The 17,927-nt window shown below is 50.0% G+C and overlaps 1 protein-coding gene across 4 annotated transcripts in view; it reads right to left on the reverse strand.

Moving 5' to 3' along the window:
* LOC148643346 (unconventional myosin-Ic-like) overlaps window positions 1-17,927 on the reverse strand; it is a 71,089-nt gene that overhangs the window by 45,861 nt on the left and 7,301 nt on the right. For 2 of the 4 annotated variants that reach the window (XM_088616060.1, XM_088616063.1), the window contains exon 2: window positions 11,648-11,677. The exons of the other annotated variants lie outside the window; for them this stretch is intronic. In XM_088616060.1, coding sequence (XP_088472186.1) covers window positions 11,648-11,677 — 30 coding nt within the window. The remainder of the gene's footprint in view (window positions 1-11,647; window positions 11,678-17,927) is intronic. 4 annotated transcript variants of the gene reach the window in all.

Below are 17,927 nucleotides of genomic sequence, written 5' to 3' on the forward strand. Positions count from 1 at the left end.
GTATCACAGCCTGCAGGTAAGCAGAGCCTGGGGGAATCTAATCTCTGCAACGCTCAGTAGCAGCCCACAGTACTCGTACACGATTCAATTACCGCTTCACATTTCTTTGGATGGAGTGTGGTTTGAGAATGTACCACACGTTGGGGAGAGCTTGTAGCTGGGAGCAAGTCCGTGTTCTGAATCCTGTCAGCTGTAAAAGTCAGCAAACTCTTGCAGTACATGCTCCTAACACACAGTATTAGGATTATCCATGCCCTCCCCTGATCTTCTTTATGAAAGAACAGGAGCTTCCTTTATTAAAGCAACAAAAAACAAGATCCCAAGTCTCACGCTCTTGGTCACCGGGGAAACAGACATACTAGCAAAAGGGGGCGATCAGAGAGCCGAGCAGACCAGTGCCTGAAGAAACAATTTCACCACAACAGAGGGTCCACAAGGCAACACAACACCACTGCAGGCACAGTCGTCAGGGCATGTGAGCCTCGCTCACGCCAAGCTGGAATGACATGGAGGCTCGATGCTCAGACCAGCCTCGCGAGTTGCCATGTCAACAAGACACCTGCGTGAGAGAACACCGTCACACAGACGGGCAAAACGCAGCTAAAAGAAAATCATTCGCCAATGAGGGAAACGCAGTAACTACCCAGTGCCCACGTCACAAAGAAATCCAGTGTCGAGAGCTTATTACTACAGGTCTTGTGGAGTTCTGTAGTGCTTGTACAGTACCAGAGAGACTGGCTGAGTGGTCCCAAATAAACAAGGCCCACACGGGCACTGTCTGTGCCTCTCCCATCTTCCAGAGTAACCACTTCAACACCAGGCCCGAGGCTGAAGCAGTCGCAGGCCCTGTCCAGGCTGGCTCTGCAGAGAGCACTGCAGCTGGGAGCTCCACTCGCAGGCGCAGACCCAGCAACACCGCAGCCTCACACAGCCTGCTCTGCCAAAGCATGCAGGCAGCCGGGAGAGGAGAGTGTCTCAGCCCTACAACTTAATAATATACCAGAAACACAAAAACACCCATTTCCAGAGAGCAGCTGCGACTTTACTTGGACATCTGCTGATCCTGTCAGAATCAGCCAAAAATATTTAGTTGGGTTTTTCTCTGGATAATGTCATTATTCAGGGTATATAATTGGGTGCATTTAGGATCAAGATCTCTCTGAAGCTGTGGCTGGCCCTCCTCTGTGCGATTCTATCTATCCAGTCCTGTTCGAGTTGGAGAAGAGCATCACTAGGCAACGTGCAGGGAAGGCAAGTGTGATGCTATTAGCCAGCTGTGGCCAGGAACCCACAATCCCGCTTACTACACAACAGCGCCCCCTGTGAGGTCACAGAGGTGTTGGTGGGAGCTGCACCCCTCCTCCAGGTGGTCCTCACCGGGCTGTTGGCACCACAGGACTTGCAGGATGACAGGAACTCAGGCAAAGCCAAGTCCTTCTCTACACCTCCCCAGTACAGGGCTGGAGCAGAAGCACAGCTCACTAAAAAAAGTACCAATGATGCCTAAACGGAAGACTATAATAAAAATCTACAATCCAAAATGCATCAAACAGAAAACGTCACTGAGGGACAATCCTACACAACACAGATTCCCATCATGTCTGGTGCTTTGGATTTGAGAATTCCTTTCACAGGTTTTACTCGTCTGTAATCATTCATTAGCAGAGGAAATACAAATAAGAGGTCAAAAGAATGTGAGGCAGAGCCCAACTGGACATCCGCATCCGCACACGAGGCAGTAACCCGCGAGCAGGGAGAGCGCCGTCATGGGCACTCGACAGGGAAGACCATCCAACACACCTGCGCGCGGAAGAGGAACAGGTTTGACCTAGTGCTCAGGTTTGCACATTAGTTAAACAGCTAGAAGCCCACTGTAAAAATTGTAATTTACTAATCACTGTAGTTTTTTTAGATATCCTCCTAACTCTCTGGTTTGGTCTCGTCAGGGGAGGGAGAAGCTAGAACGACAGGGCAGGTAACGACTCCGACGGAACAAGTGCCTCTGGCACATGCGGAGCTCTGCAGAGCCAGCAGGCTGGGAGAGACAGCCAAGCCAGTATGGAGGTGACCTGGGCCAGCCTCCCTTCCCCCACTCCTGTGTTCTGACTCGGGTCCCAGCTACCCAGCCCCACCCCATGCAGGGCAAAGATCAGAGCCTTTCAACAAGATGGTGCTCTGATCAGTTCGTCTGTAACGCAATCATTTCTGAATTGCAGGGTTTGGGGGGGGGGGGTTTAGTTAACCTTTCAACTAGTACCAGAATGACAACCATTTAGCACACCCTCAGAGAGCTGTTTGGTCAAAATAAGTTTTTAATTTTCCAAAAGGCAACAAACACAATAAGGATAATTTATGATTTAATAACAAAAAGCAGAGGTTCCCGCACCAGAAAAACAAAAAGAGGAGAAATTAAAGCTGGTTTCTGACATAAGAAAGGGCAACTGAGCTCACGTCACGTGACTCAGCCATCCCACAAGCACAGCTGCAGGGACAGAACCTCACCACGGGTGTGGTTCTGACCAGAACCTGGTGACTGCAAGCTTCCTTAGAGATGCAAATAATAGGCTACATAAGTAAACTGCCTCCTAGATTGAGAGACTGAAGTGCTAAAAATAAAACCCCAGCTAGTTTTTTCCCCAGTAGGAAAAACCTCACAGCGAGGCGACTCATCGCACTGCTTGCTTGGGAAGTCAGGGAAGAAGACTTGCAGCCCTCATGGTGTCAGTGAGGGGCATGAACTCGCGCTCCTCGACACGAGGAGGAGACAACGCCATCACTTCTGCACGAGCAGCAAGGGACATGAGAAACGGCGGATTTTAGCTCCGATACGACGTCTTCTACAGAAGACGACGGGACCAGACGGTTTCCATTTTACACAATCCTGGCCCTGGCCTGGATACAATGAAAAACAGGATATTCTCCTCACCGCCTACCCCTATCTGAGCTGCCAGCTCTGCAGAAACAGCCCTGTTAACACAGATTCCCTTTTAAGGCAAGGTCAGCCTAATCTAAACACTGCGCCGCAGCAAGAGGCTGCTCTCAGCACTGGGGCGCAGAAGGCAGGGTCTGCCCTGGAACCTTGGCCTCTCTCATCAGGGGTGTGGTGCTCTCAGATTAGTGTGTTTTTATCAAGCTTTCCCCTCCCCCAATCAGAATGTATTTAAACTTCCAGGAAGACTGTGCCAAGTCGTACGCTTGCTTTGATTTGCATAGAGAGCTGTGGTCAGTTACAGCCACCGCGAGCCACTGACGTCTCGCATTCATCCGTCGCCAACGCCAAGAGCGATCCCTCTGCCTCCGGGAGGCACCGACATCGTCGACCGGCCCCTCTCGCATCGTTCCTCTCCGCAGGTTCTCCGTAGAACGAGGAGGCTAAGAACTAACTTCACTGCTGTGCTCCCTCCTAGGCAACACCCTGCACCCTCTCCCACGCAGAACAAGTGGGGATCCTTCGACTGCCCCTGTGCTGTTCACACACCCGGCCTGCAGGTGCTCCAGCACGGTTCAGGGCCAACTTATCTCATCCACAAACCATTTTTTTGGCTCCATCTGTTTGCACAAGAGGACATGACATCCCAACATTCCTTTTATGTTCTCTAGCTTAATCACATATGAAGGTGTGTGTGGGCTCTTGATGGGATTTAGGCTTTAGTCATTCTTCATATCCTGCTTAAAGACTTTGAGCTGGCCGCACCGTCAGCATGTACACACCTACACTCACACACGCCAGGCTTTGCCACAGAGGAATTTCTGCAGCAGGACCCTGCCTGTCTGAGAGAAGGCGGCTGGATTGAGTCACGGTTGTACCAGCATATCATCCTCTCACACCTTCTCAGGAATTCACCCCCGCCACCCGCCAGACAGGACACACTCACCCCCGCTGTCCTCTCATCCAAAACACACACACACAACTCAGCTCACGATAAGAAACAGGTAACGATGACTAGGAAAAGCAAAAGGCCTTTTATGGCAATGTTCTGAGCTTATCGCATACACAAATTTCTTTAATGCACAAAAAAAGGCTCAGAACATCACCCACTCAAGCAAAACACTCCGGTTCTGTCACTAGTGAAGATGCCGAGGTTCAGTGTTTAAAGTCATGGATGAGCTGGAGCGGGAATGCACCGTTGATCATAAAACGGATTTCATCAAATTTTTTCGCAGGCGAGAGAGCAGATTTGATCACAGCTGTGTGTGCCTTCACCACACTTAACAGCAGACGCGGGAAAGTGCTGCTTCACATGTGTTAACATGCAGCAGTTTTGACGGCTATGATAACAGTATTGTCTGTGCGGAACAAGCATTTCTCAGTGTTAATCTCCTCTCCTGCACATTTAACACTCCACTGCTGATGGCCATTGGGGTCTACAGCCCAGTAAGTCTTGGGTCTCTCTTCAATGCCTCAGATGTCATCCACACTGGAGGTGTGGAGCTGCCACCACCATTCTGACTGGTCCCCAAGACCAGCTGGGGCTCCTCCAGAGCCACAGGTTCCAGTCGGCAGCCCACCAGCGCACTCAGATTCATAAGACTCATGAATGACAGCAGTGCCGACATTCAAACACAACAATTGTACCCCGTCACTAAGCTGAACAGCTCAGCTGAACCATGGAGCTGGAAACTGAGTCAAAGTCAATGGCATTCATTAACATAACAAGTACAGCCAACTGCAGCCCTACAGATTCAGAGATGACTATCCATTAATCCACAGGATAAAAAAAAATAATACCCTTCAGGAAACAATCGGATAGGAAGGCCTTGGTCTCAACTCCAGCCAGGTCAGCGAGGGCTTCATTTTAAGCTGGAAGGGGTCTTTACATCCTTGTTCCTGGCAATGAGAGTGTCTGGGGCTGTACTGAGTGAACATGCAGGTAGCAGTTCCCAGTTCACACAGTCCTTTCCTGCACAAACAGGACATAGGGGCTTGGCTGACTTCATCAGCAACATGGGGAGAGATGAGGGGCATGTCCAGCTGCTGGCGCCCTGGCCTACATGTCGATCACAGGATCTGCTGCCCATCCCCTGGCTGCACATCTCGGGAGGGGGGGGCACACTCATCCAGGCATCATGCACCCCTTGATGGGAACTTTCTTCTCGGCCTTTCCCGCCTGGCAAATAACACACCCAGGGAACACATTCGGAAGCCTGCTGCACAGCACTGAGCTTTTCAGGTTTTCACAGCTGCAGCCTCCCCTCCACACTGGACAGATGACTATGGAGGACAGGACACACACGGTAGATAAATGGTGCTGGAGAAGCTGGCCTTTTCCAGCAGCCATACCCTGACTGAACCCTGCAACAACGCAAGATCACACATGCGGGATCCTGGAGAGGGCGACCCCACAAAGGGATCACCAGTGCAGTACTGCTGAGCCGTCTAGAACAGCTGACTAGCGTTGTGAAGAACCTGGATCTACGCGATGTAGGTCCAACATCTGTGGACACGAGCTTACTCAGAACGAGGTGACAGGTTTGAAATATGCCTTCTGTCATGCTGGTTTATAACTAAGGGCTGTATCCCCTAAGCCAGGAGTGGGCCACAGTGCTATGCAGTAGAAGTGGGACTTGTCTGCCCTCCAGCGCCAAAAACCCTGGCATAGAGGGGCCATGAGGTGTGTGATCGCCAGGGCCTTTACCACTAATCTCCCTGTTAAATTACTTAGCAGAGAAAGCCAGCTGGGCAGCTTTGCTTAGCACAGGGTGTAATTAAGACCGAGACCCACAAAGAGGAGGCTCATCAAATATTAAGCAAGACAGCCGGGTAACACGGCTCAGGTATTGTCAGCACCAAAACGGTTACAAAGGTGTGAGAGTGCAGCGGGCCGCCACTGCCCCCCGCACTCCTCCTCCTCGGCCCTCTGGCCTCGCTCCGCCGGGCCGAGACACCCCCCCCTCCCTCCCCCGACACCAAGAGGGCCAGAGCCACAGCAGCACAGGCTCAGAGCTTGGAGAGAGCTGCCCTGGCAAAACGAACACAGCTCAGGCCTTTGCAACGCCAAGAGCCCTGGATCGCCGCTCTATCCGCAGAGCTCTGAACGGACAATGAAGAACTCCCTTCCCACAGGGAGGCAGGAGACGGGAATTCCAATCGGCTGCAGGGACGACAACGTGACTCCTGGTGCACAGCGCTCTGAGCCATTTCAGGATTCACTGACTGCACGTGTGCTATCCTATGTATAGGAGTTGACACCTGAAGCGCTAGAAGACACCTTCTTTTCCATACTTTTCCCAGGAAAGACGGATGGACTAAAGGGGTGATAAATAGCGTGAAGCCAGAGGACAACCCGGCTCTCTGATCCGAAAGGAACACACACACATCTCCGCAGCAGAACACTGGGAAATGGGCTGTATTTGACAGGGACCTGGTGGGCCGGCAGGGGGGGCTTCAACTGAGGAGCCAGAAAGATGCCAAGACACCCCGATAATGAGCAGCCCATGAGAACCAGCAGCTGGCTGCGACAGAGACGTTCTCGCCAGATTTTAGATGTAAACTTAACCTTCTGCAAAACGTGTCCGCTGGGCTGGAGCCATTTAGCATAAACACTATCCTTCTGAGGATATAAGAGTTTCCTCCGAACAGGATTCACAGCAACATTCCGCAACTGACAAGGTCAATGGCCCTGGTCAGTTGTTTATCATGCCGATTGGCCGACTTGAGAAACCGCTGTGAAGACGGTGCCCCATGAAGTCATGGAGTTTGATAAACGTGCAACTATGGACGGGGAACAGGTTGTTATTGAGGAGGAGATGATCTGAAAGCCAGCGGATGTCCTGGATGCCGTGTCGTCTGTGGACTGTGGTCATTTTGTGTCCCCTGTTGCCAGTGCTTCCCTCTACAGCCACGTTCTGCAGAGCTAACGGGACTGTCCTGGCCGCCTCTCCACACGGAGCCTTTTCCCAGCTCCTTCACGGTCTCTCTCCACCCTCTCCTCTCAGTATCGCTTCCAGACCCATCGGGACAATCTCCCGCCCCACGGGAAAGGCTTGCAGACACATTTTTCCCCCCGTCGGGACACGGTGACAATCGCACCACAGAGTGAACGATCAGGACTTCCAGCAGAAGTTCAGGCGATCAGGAGCAGGGGGGCAGGTCAGAACAGGTTTGCCTTTGCCTGTAAAGGAGGGGACACACCGCCCCGATGCTCTCGGGAGTTTAAAGAGCCTTTAGCAAGGAAGGGATGACAACAGCTTCCTAACGGGACACAACCGTCTCTCAGGATCATTGCTTCCACCTTCCCCAGGAGGTAAGTGGTACTGGGCAGGGACACCCTCAAGGTGGCGTTCTCAGCATAGTGCTGACCTGCCAAGGCATAACTGGAACTTGCTCAACAAAGCACAGTTAACGGCCTCCAGCTGAATCATTAGACAAGCAGCTGGTCCCGAGAGCGTCTGTCTGCAGCTTTTTAAGGTTACACAACTGGCAGTTCTCACTGCCTTGTCAAAGCACACCAGATACTCTCACACAGGCCCAGGCCTTTGCATTCCTGCTGTAGCCGTCATCCTGTGATATGTACAGCAATCCTTGGAATGACTGAGATCAGAGGTAATCTAGCCACAGGGACTACTGGGAGGGCCCTGGATCTTCTTCTTCTTTTTCACAGCCTTAGTCCCAGACTGTCCTGGGGTCAGCTGCTTTGGTTGCTCTTCTCCACTTGTCTCTGTCGAGCACATCTTCCTCACTCACTTCACATACCTCCATATCTTTTCTCACACAATCTATCCATCTCTTTCTAGGCCTGCCTCTTCCTCTGTTACCTTCCACCTCAAATTCCATTACCCTCTTTGTTACTTCCTCAACGTCCCTCCTCATGATATGTCCATACCACCGTAACCTCGCCTCTCGCATCTTCTCAACCACATCCACCACCCTACATCGTCTACGGATTTCTCTGGGAGGGCCCTGGATCACACAAGGCAAAAGTGGGAGGATTTGGTTTCTCATTTATACAAGCTAATGTGATCTAATGCTTTTCTTCCAAACCCAGCATACTCTAGCACTGTCCAAACTCTGGCAACAAACCGATACTGACCACAGCCCCCCCCGGCACTGCTGGTCCCGACTCCTGGCCAGGCCCCCACAGAGCACGCAGTTTCACTAGGAGGGTCTCCCCATCACCGGGACCACGCCCACATGGGGAACCAGCAGTATCCTGCCTTTCACCGGACGTGTCCCCACACAGACATGTCACCAGCTCAGTGCGCATCCTCTTCGTTGACTAGAATACTCCATTAACGGGTATTTAATTAGGGAATGTCAGGAAGAAACTCAACTTCTGCAGTGAAATGCCAAAATACCCCGTGTGTGTGTCTGAGCAGCATGTGCTGAACAGTTCCTCCCTGACTATTCATCTCCCAGACATGCTGACGTTTGTGGTCTCTAGAAACACAGCAGTCCGGGAGGCTGAAGCAGCCAGCTGCGATGTGTTGCGCTTTGTCCACTCATGACAGGACACTCAAGTCTGACGGATTTTATTGTCCCAAACCTGGTAAAATACCAGACCAGGAGCAAGCCATTCTACCTCCCCTCCAAAACATTCTTTGAAATCCAGGGGCTACATGATAGGAATGTCAACACTGTTAATCTGTCACAGAAAGAGATTTTCACCCTGGTTGGGGGTTCCTAATAAACTTCTTTCAGCATGTAGAAGGTCTCTGATTTATTCCCAAAGCAATGGAGAATGTCCAACATTACCTTTTTTTTTTTAAGTTGATGAATTTCCTAAATTCAGCACAGTTCACTTTTCTCACTGCAAAACTACAAATTCCACTGAAGGGGTCCCGATAAGACTCCTGATGGCACTCCTGCCGGCTGCCACGCTAGATTCGGTTTGCCTCGGTCTCCTGCGCACAGGAGCCAGGCCAGCCTCTGCAGGCCTCGGTCCAGCTGTTGACCGGTTGTCGTGGAAACGTGGAGGCCTGGGATGAGACTCAGCCGCCCCCGTCGACGGCAGATGTCACGTGACTCTGGAGCGCAGCATGACAGCGCCACACACTGTGTGGTTAATCACGCGCCACATGCGCTGCAGCCTGTGGAAACTCAGAGACCAGAATAGCAATCACGCACAACTCTCGCCCCCACCACGCCCACACGCCGGAGAAAAAGAGCAAGCTGGGACTCTGAAACCAACCTGGTCAACTTCAGCCACTCCAATTGAAATTGCTCAACTTAGCTGGCGGTCTGATCCAAAATTCCTAAGATTTGTACCCATTTATACCGGCAAGCATTTGAGTACCAATTGAATTGGACAATCTGAGTGAAGTATCTTGCTCAAGGGAACAACAGCAGTGTCCCACATGGGATTTGGACCTGCAACCTTCCAGTTACAGATGCCCCCAACCTCTCCTGCGCTCTGCTGCCCACAACTGGACTGAGGGGATGTTCAGCCAGCTTAGCATTGTCATTCATTCAGGCACCGATGTTCAATCACAGCTGAGAGTTGACTGTAAAGCCTTCTGACACTGCTGTACACTCCAGCACAAGGATACACTGGTATCTCTAAGAACAGAGGCCAACGCTAAAAAAAAAACAAACAAAAAAAATTCTGACATTTCGGAGGCTCTCAGCAGTACACCTATGGACTAACTGTGACAACGCTGGGGCTGTGGGGCTAATACTCCCGGAGCAGCCAGAGAACTGGCCCCGAACACCACTGAGCTGCAACTTCTCTCCCAGACCAGGGAAAGACTGAACAGCCGTTTCCTGGCCACACTGCAGAACCCTCCCTTCCTGAACAGCAGGCAGAGCAATGCCACAGCCAGTGGGCACAGCAGTGCAGCTGTGTGTTTATGTGTCCATTACAAGACAGAAATAATCTGGAAACACAAATTACAAACGCAAAAAACCCAACATGAAAACAGTAACACAACCAAACCACCACAAGCGAAGAGTTAGACTCGAAATGCAAGTTATAATTAAGACAGCTGAGCTGTTTCTGGACATCTGTCCTATGCACACGACTGCACACAAGCAGGAACTAGAGAAGTGAGCAGTGTTATTTCTAGATTAGCATGTTAATAAACAGCAGAGGAGTTTCTGACAAGTGTAAGGCAGCACTCGTCTGCACAGAATGCAAATGTATTTTCCAATCTGGTTACCGATAAATACGATCATCAAAAAGCTTTCCATTAGATCATGCTTACACTGTGATAGCACACAATGATTGTTCATAATGCAAGACTTGTGAGGTCAGTGAATTCCACAAACCCCAACAACATGACAAACACCAGGAGCAGAAATCATATTCTTTCTGAGGCACCACGGACTACAACAAACTTCTTGCCAAACAAAAATAGTTTAGACCAGCATTAGTAGTATTGAGCTTCAGATTTATTCATTTACTTCGATTAAATATAATAGTCCTAGCTGCAGATATGCAGCACTAGCTGTACTGTCAACTTGACAATGAGAACCAATTTGGGATGAGTTGAAAACACACATCCTTTTGTTTCCAAACTTGCGTAAAACTGGCCGTCCTGCACATCGGCTCATTTGGAATTTTTCCTGCTTTTCAGCTCTGTTTCCGAGACGAGTCACAAGAGCAGCAGCACAGCGGCATCTAAACAAGTCAATGACCAGATTCAGTCCGAGACACCCTGTCGAAGTTGACAAGGAGGCCGGTTTTGTGATTTTGGCCGCTCGGGATTCACAGCCAGCTGTCCCAGACAGAGCACAGAACTGTGACCCACCGGCCCAGCGACAGACAGCACAGCACTCTCTCAGCTGAGAGCTGGGCCACAGCTCACCACACACTCTTGCCCTTCATTGCTGTGACCTGCTTGCTGCCTGCACACACACACACACACACAGAGAAAGAGACCCACTTTAATCAAACCTGCCTATTCTGATCCTTGAATCTAAAAGCTACAATCTACCCATCCAACAGTCAGTACTGTTCTACTACACTCAGTGAGCAAGCCGTTCTAGCTTCAAAACTGTTAAACGAAGTCAATAATAGATTTTTTATATAGAAATAAAGCACAGCTCTGAGCTGATCATTTGCATTAATCATCAAAAAACTGCAAAGCCTGTACAGTGCCTTTGTGACCTGAGAACAAAATGACCTTCTTCATGAGAAATGATTGCAGGGCACTTTCACTGGGGAAAATACAATGCCTGAATCAGGGAAGTGCATTTCCAAAAGAAAATTATACAAGTCCACATAAATAATTAAATTCTCAGGTTTGATCAAATTGCAGAATATAAGGAATGATTAACTATTCAAGGACGCTAGGCATGCAGAATTCCTAGGCAGCTTTCCTATAAGGGAAATGAGCCAGAAGAGACTGGTATTCAGTGCTTGCAGATTGACTAGCTAAGTGTAGGAGACAGACAAGCTTGTCTTGCACAATGGCACTCGCACGCTGGCTCTACAAGAGCTGTATCTCCAGTCTAAAAGATAACAGCTTTTCATCTAAGTGATATATCAAAGGTGCAATTCAGCTCGTTAAATGTTAACATAAGTAAGCAAGTTGATCATCGATGGAAAATTAAAAGGTATGCATTTGAACTGCAGGCTCACTGAAAATTCAACACACTCATGCATTTGAAGGAAGCCGTATTCTAAGCATTAGTGACTAGTTCAACACACACAGGGTCACAGGGATGCAGGTTTCCACACATCTAAAAGCCAGTAGCCTGCACACCTACCTTCTGCATTCCTGTCGGAGACTCGGGATGCTGCAATAAATTAGCAATAAAGCACAATTAAAAACCATCACAAACATAACTAAAAGGTAAAAATGCCTTCACGCAAGGACAGTCTGTCTCGTTCCAGCATCTGCCCCCTTATAACCCCAGATAAGACTTATTTAGGCAACAAGTGCGTTTTATATCCAAACATAACTTCACAACACGGCCTACAATCCACTTTTTTACCTCCCCATCAGGTCTAGCCGGATGATTTTGAAATGTTTATTTAGTCCCCTTGAGAGCTAGTCTGCAGCTGTGTTAACGAACAACTGTTCACACTGATTAAAGGAAAAACATGTTTCCAATATTATAAGCCTTAAGGTTAACCCCCAAGTAGCCCAGAACTATTAAAAAGGATATAAACTGCACCATGTCCATTTTGCTAAATAACTCAGGTTAATAAGTATTTACTAGTTATTAACTTGTATTACAGACAGGTCCCCTAACAGTAAGATAAATCAGATAGTACAGCACACACACACACCTTTCAACTCTTAGGTCTGACCTTGTCAAAACCTTTCAGAACCGGTATTTGAAATGGAAGTCAGAACAGTTAGGCCTACAGGCAAGGTTGTGGGTGTCTGGAACTCTTATCCACCCATAGAGTTTAACAATGCTTCAACCACGTGAACCGACATGAAACAAAAGCTCCAAAAAGAAATTCATCTTTTACGAGGCGGGGTACGCCCTGGATGGGACACCAGTCCTTCACAGGGAAGACAGACACTCTTTAGAGCCAACCTTCCCAAAAGCCAATTAACCTTTCAGAATGTCTCTGGACTGAGGGAGGAACCCCATCCAAACACAAGGAGGGCATACAGACCCCACTCGGAGAGCACCCCAGGAACTGAACCCAGGCCCCCAGTGAAGCTGACCACTGCACAGCCCTGGCACTAAAAAAAATTACCTTGTCAAATCCAGCTTACTCTGATGATTGAAAACTGAATCTTATGTGGGGAAAAAAAAAAACTTTAAAAATAACATTTAAAAATCAATTATAGTATTTTGTGACTTTGGACATTTTTAAATTTAACTAAAACTTTTCACCCAAACTTATGATGTGCCGTTTGTTTTTACTACCAATGCCACAGACTCAGACTGTTGTCTGTTGTTTGTTTTTTTCTTTCTTTTGCCTCTGTTCTGTGTCATGCGTGCTATTTTACAGCTTTTTACAAGTGTTATTGAATAAACTTCGAACCCGCCTGTTCTTACAGGGCAGGAAGGTGAAAAGTCACATTTGTTACACGCTGTGGTGAGAGAGCTGAATGGATTCAGTCGCACTCTGCTGTGAGAAAGTCACCCAACAGAAACCCATCCAGACCGGCCTAGCTCCCCAGAGCCCCCCCCAGACCAGGGACTGGCAGAGCCCACACCCCCCCAAAGCCCCCGGACCAGCAATTGAAGCAAACCACAGAGACAGAGCCCATCGCGTCCTCAGAGAGCTCACTGGGTTAAACCACAGAGCAGAGGGCAGAGCCTGCTGGAACCTGCTGCTTTGATTTGCTTTCAGGAGCTGACAGCACTAATGAAGGCCGCAGACCACAAACACCAACCACAGCTGTCCTGCAACTCCGCCTTCTCTGGATGTTCCAGAAACCTGGATCTTCTGCTCTTCGTTAACGAATCATTTGTTCCCTAAATCACACACTGAATTCTAATTTTTGCGATTCAACCATTCTTGTACTTTGGTGATTTTCTGGCTACTTTTCTTTGCACACATGCTCGCTATGGCGTGTGCTTTGCAAGGATTCTAGTTCTGGTCAACTGGACAGTTCTATTATTTTAGTTGAGAGACTCCGTTCCCTGCCTGTGACAGACTGCCGCTCTCTTGAGAAAGGAAAAGGAGTCATGTTGTTGCAAACTGGCTTCCGCTCATATCAGCTTCCCTGGGGAGAAGCCTCAGCGCTCACAGCCTTTGACTGAAGCGTCGCTGAACGGATCGGAATCTGAATGAGCCCTCGACAGCATGAGACAAGCTGGACCAGAAGAGCCAAGCTGATCGTTAACAGCAGGCAGGTGTCCCGGGTTTCAGTCCAGGCTGTGCCACAGAGGACTGGGGATTGAGGGACCCAGGTGCTGGTGCACAAACCGGCTGTCACTCAGCGGGTTGGATTGATTCAGGTCAGGGGATTCCTCCGGAGACTGTCCGGCAGGAAGAGGTCGTGATCCAGATCCAGGGGGGAGGAAAAAAAAAGAACCAACCAGAAACTAAATTCAGTCTTCTTGGAAAAAAAAAAGTACAAGTTAAAAAAAAAGTCTTTAGTGCTGCTTTGCAGTTTGCCCTCAAGTTTCTGTTTTACTTTGTTCCACTCTGTTCTGCACTCTCAGTCTGAAATAACCAAACAAACCGGAAGGTCTCTGAGGCCTCAGATTGACTAGTCAAGCCTCTCAGACCTGGACACCCGCGCCCCCCCCCCCGTCGCCCTGGAGACGGGCGTCGACACATGGCTCCCTCCTGACTTCCTCCAGGCCAAAGGAATATGCTGAATCTCATTTTTCCCCAAAATACATTTTACTGACAAAACGTGGTTAACTTAGCACAACATCCCCAACACCAAGCTAGCGGGGTTTAATCACGACAACTGCACTGCCTTTCTCTGCACTAAACACCTGTTCCCAGAGCCACGGTCACCATTTCCTCACCAACTGCAACAGCAGCTCTCCACCTCTCGGCACCCAAGACAGATCTCGGCCGGTTCGCGCGGAGACCTGGAAAAACTGGGCACCCCGAGCTGCTCAGAGGCCCGTCGCCTCTCTGACTGGAACCCCCAAGTTTGAGCTGAATCAGAAAACCATCATGAACAGGTCTGAGTGTCATTTACACGTGCAGCCTGCAGGACCTGAAGCATGGATCCCAACTGCCAGGCGCCTGGGTCCCGTGAAAAAGCTCCAGTTTATACCTTCTCTAGCTTTTCAAAGTCAGATGAGGATCCACAACATATATTTTGAATGCTTATTATTCATACCCTAGCAATGAATATTTATTTTAGACTATTTTACATGACATTCAATATGGACAGTTCTAAAGTTTTTCTCGTTTGTATTGCCACATCAGAAAGTGAACATACACTTGCATTTTACACGGACAAAGCAAACGGCACTAATAAAAAAAAAGAGTCAACACTTCATACACACAGTGCATACACTCCCTATATCTGTTTAAACAGGCCATTGAGAGAGGCCTCTCTCCCTCTCAGACCCCAAAGCGATTCTTCATGGAAAGAGCTGGGAACACTCTGCAGGTCCCTGCCTCATCAGGACTCAGCCTGGCTGCCTCGCATTCGCCCACAGGAGCCCAGCTGAGGAGCAGGGGCTGCCCAGCACCATCACATGGGTTAATAATGGTTTACACTTATAGAGCGCTTTTCTGGACACTCCACTCAAAGCGCTTTACAGCTAATGGGGATCCCCTCCACCACCACCAGTGTGCAGCCCCACCTGGATGACGCACCAGTCCTCTCCCCACACACCAGCTCTCAGTGGGGAGGAGAGCAGAGTGATGAAGCCAGTTCAGAGATGGGGATTATTAGGAGGCCATGATTGGTAAGGGCCAGGGGGAAATTTGGCCAGGACGCCGGGGTTACACCCCTACTCTTTTCGAGAAACACCCTGGGATTTTTTTAAATGACCACAGAGAGTCAGGACCTCGGTTTACGTCTCATCCGAAGGACGGCGCCTGTTTACAGTATAGTGTCCCCGCCAGCCCCCTGCTGGCCCCACTAACAGCTCTTCCAGCAGCAACCTTAACAACATGCGAGTCCAGCGCAGTTCCTCTGCAAGACATTTCCACAGTCACATTTTCACCGCGAAAAAGAAATACCTAAATGTTTCCAACCAAACTTGCTCATTAGGTTTTTTACTGCCAGAAGCCTGCAAACTGCAAGTCCTGGCTGATCAGACGTACCAGCCAGACCTACTTCAGACCCCAAACTGCAGGCCTCTCCAACTAGTTGACACTGTGCACTTTTGAGCGACACAGAGAATCTAAATTAAAGGCATCTATTCTCCAATCCAGTCCATCATAGTAAAGTAAGGACTGGACTGACCTCGGCTTCTGCCTGCGACACACAGCACTGAGGTCACGCGCACAGGAAACGAATGCGTGCTTTCCCAAGTAGGGCGACCAAAACTTCTCAGTGGTTACTGTAATTCACCAGCACATTACCAAAAACCCCCGCAGCTTCTATGAATCACCAAACATCCCCACAGCTGCACGGCGGGGCTGTCCTTGACTACTCCTGGGCCCGTGTGGAGCTCACGGGCGGTAAGCCAACCTCCGCAGCTCGCCTGGCACTCAGATGATCCCACCCCACACTGTCTCAGTGAGAATCACAGGAGAACCTGCCTCTTCACCTGCCCGCCCTCCCAGAGCTCCCCCTGTAGGGTCCAGGCAGAGAGTTGAGAAGGGGTCAGTCAGGGCAGAGCCCAGAGTGCCAGAACCCGCTGCGAAGAGCTTACGGACATTGTCCAGTCCTATCCAGGATTCCGATGGACCTTTAACCATTTGATTAGTTCATTAATTCAGCTACCGCATGTTTCAGGAGCTGGTGCACGAGGGTACCAATGAGCCGCACAGGAACGGACTGTGTGAAAGGGTTCAAACTTCCACCCAGATCCCAGTGACACGAGGGAAACCCGATAGACTGCAGGGATGCTGGCATGGACTTGAGTCTCCTCTGCCGGATTGTGGGGGAAAAAGAACCAGGAAAAACAGACCGGGGACAGAAAGCTACGTGTAGAGAGGAGAAACAGTTGAGCCCTATCCTGGATGAGCAGACCCAGAAAAGCCCTTTTGAGGATCTCTACTGAAGGGCACAGAAAGAGAGTCCAGGCCCAAACCCCTCCTGCACCCTCTCCACCGCAGCACGGCTCTGCTGGCAGACTTTAAAAACAACGACAGCTCTGAAAAAAAGACAGCCAGCTGAACACAGCTGGAAGACATTAGCAGCTGAGAGCAAAAGCTTTCTGGGAACCTGGAATGGCCTCTCTTTCCACGCAACTCCGCAGCCCAGCCAGAGAAATCCTCCCTACTTCCTTCTCTCTTTGCAGGAAGGGCTTCAAAATACCAACATACGGAGAATACTCCCCCCCCCAATTTGCCTTGCTTTCATGGTCGGCGTTAGCTCTGGGATTTCTTTTGCGAGAGGAATAAATGGTGCCCCCCCCCGGCAACGGTCTCTGCCGCTCCCCTTTAGAAGAAAACGGCAAAGTCACTTCCTGCAAGTGTAGCTTAGAGGCTTGAATTTGATCCGAAACAAGCCTCTCGGAGTCAACCCGTGACTGCGCGGCTCGACTCCCCATCACATCCTGTCGGCACGTCCCACCGCCTGCCCACGCGCCCGCCGCGCGGCTCGCTTGCACACCTTACATCACCAGCCAGAGGGCAAACGCACTCAGCGGCTAGGCCACGCCGCCGCAGAGGCCACCCATTCGGATAAGCTTCTAAAACCCACGCCTGGTCAGCAGTATTTCAGCGTTGGCTGTGCAAGCCCCGCGCATCTGGCTCCGCACTGGAGAAACACACAAATAACTTTCCAGCAGCCATATCACCCTGCAGCTCTCAGCTGGCAGCCCACTGGAGCTCAGCAGGTGTGAGCCTGGTCAGTACCTGGATGGGAGACTCCTGGGAAAGCTAAGGTTGCTGCTGGAAGAGGTATTAGTGGGGCCAGCAGAGGGCGCTCACCCTGCAGTCTGTGTGGGTCCTAATGCCCCAGTATAGTGACGGGGACACTATACTGTAAACAGGCGCCGTCCTTCAGATGAGATGTCAAACCGAGGTCCTGACTCTCTGTGGTCATTAAAAATCCCAGGGCGTTTCTTGAAAAGAGTAGGGGTGTAACCCCAGCGTCCTGGCCACATTTCCCATTGGCCTTTACCAATCATGGCCTCCTAATAATCCCCATCTCTGAACTGGCTTCATCACTCTGCTCTTCTCCCCACTGACAGCTGGTGTGTGGTGAGCATTCTGGCGCACTATGGCTGCCGTCGCATCATCCAGGTGGGGCTGCACACTGGTGGTGGTGGAGGGGATCCCCATGACCTGTAAAACCTTTTTGAGTGGAGTGTCCAGAAAAGCGCTATATAAGTGGAAGCAATTATTATTAGTTTCCTACATGTGGCTACAGATTCTACCACATTGACCGCAGAGGCTAGGAACGCAAGCGGTCCCTCCTGCGCCACAGGAATTCAGAGCATCCCAGTGAAACGGAGGAGCTGCCCATCTTGGGAACGGAAATCA

This window comes from Lepisosteus platostomus, chromosome 22 (assembly GCF_059453375.1).
Source record: "Lepisosteus platostomus isolate fLepPlt1 chromosome 22, fLepPlt1.hap1, whole genome shotgun sequence".
Classification (NCBI taxonomy): domain Eukaryota; kingdom Metazoa; phylum Chordata; class Actinopteri; order Semionotiformes; family Lepisosteidae; genus Lepisosteus; species Lepisosteus platostomus.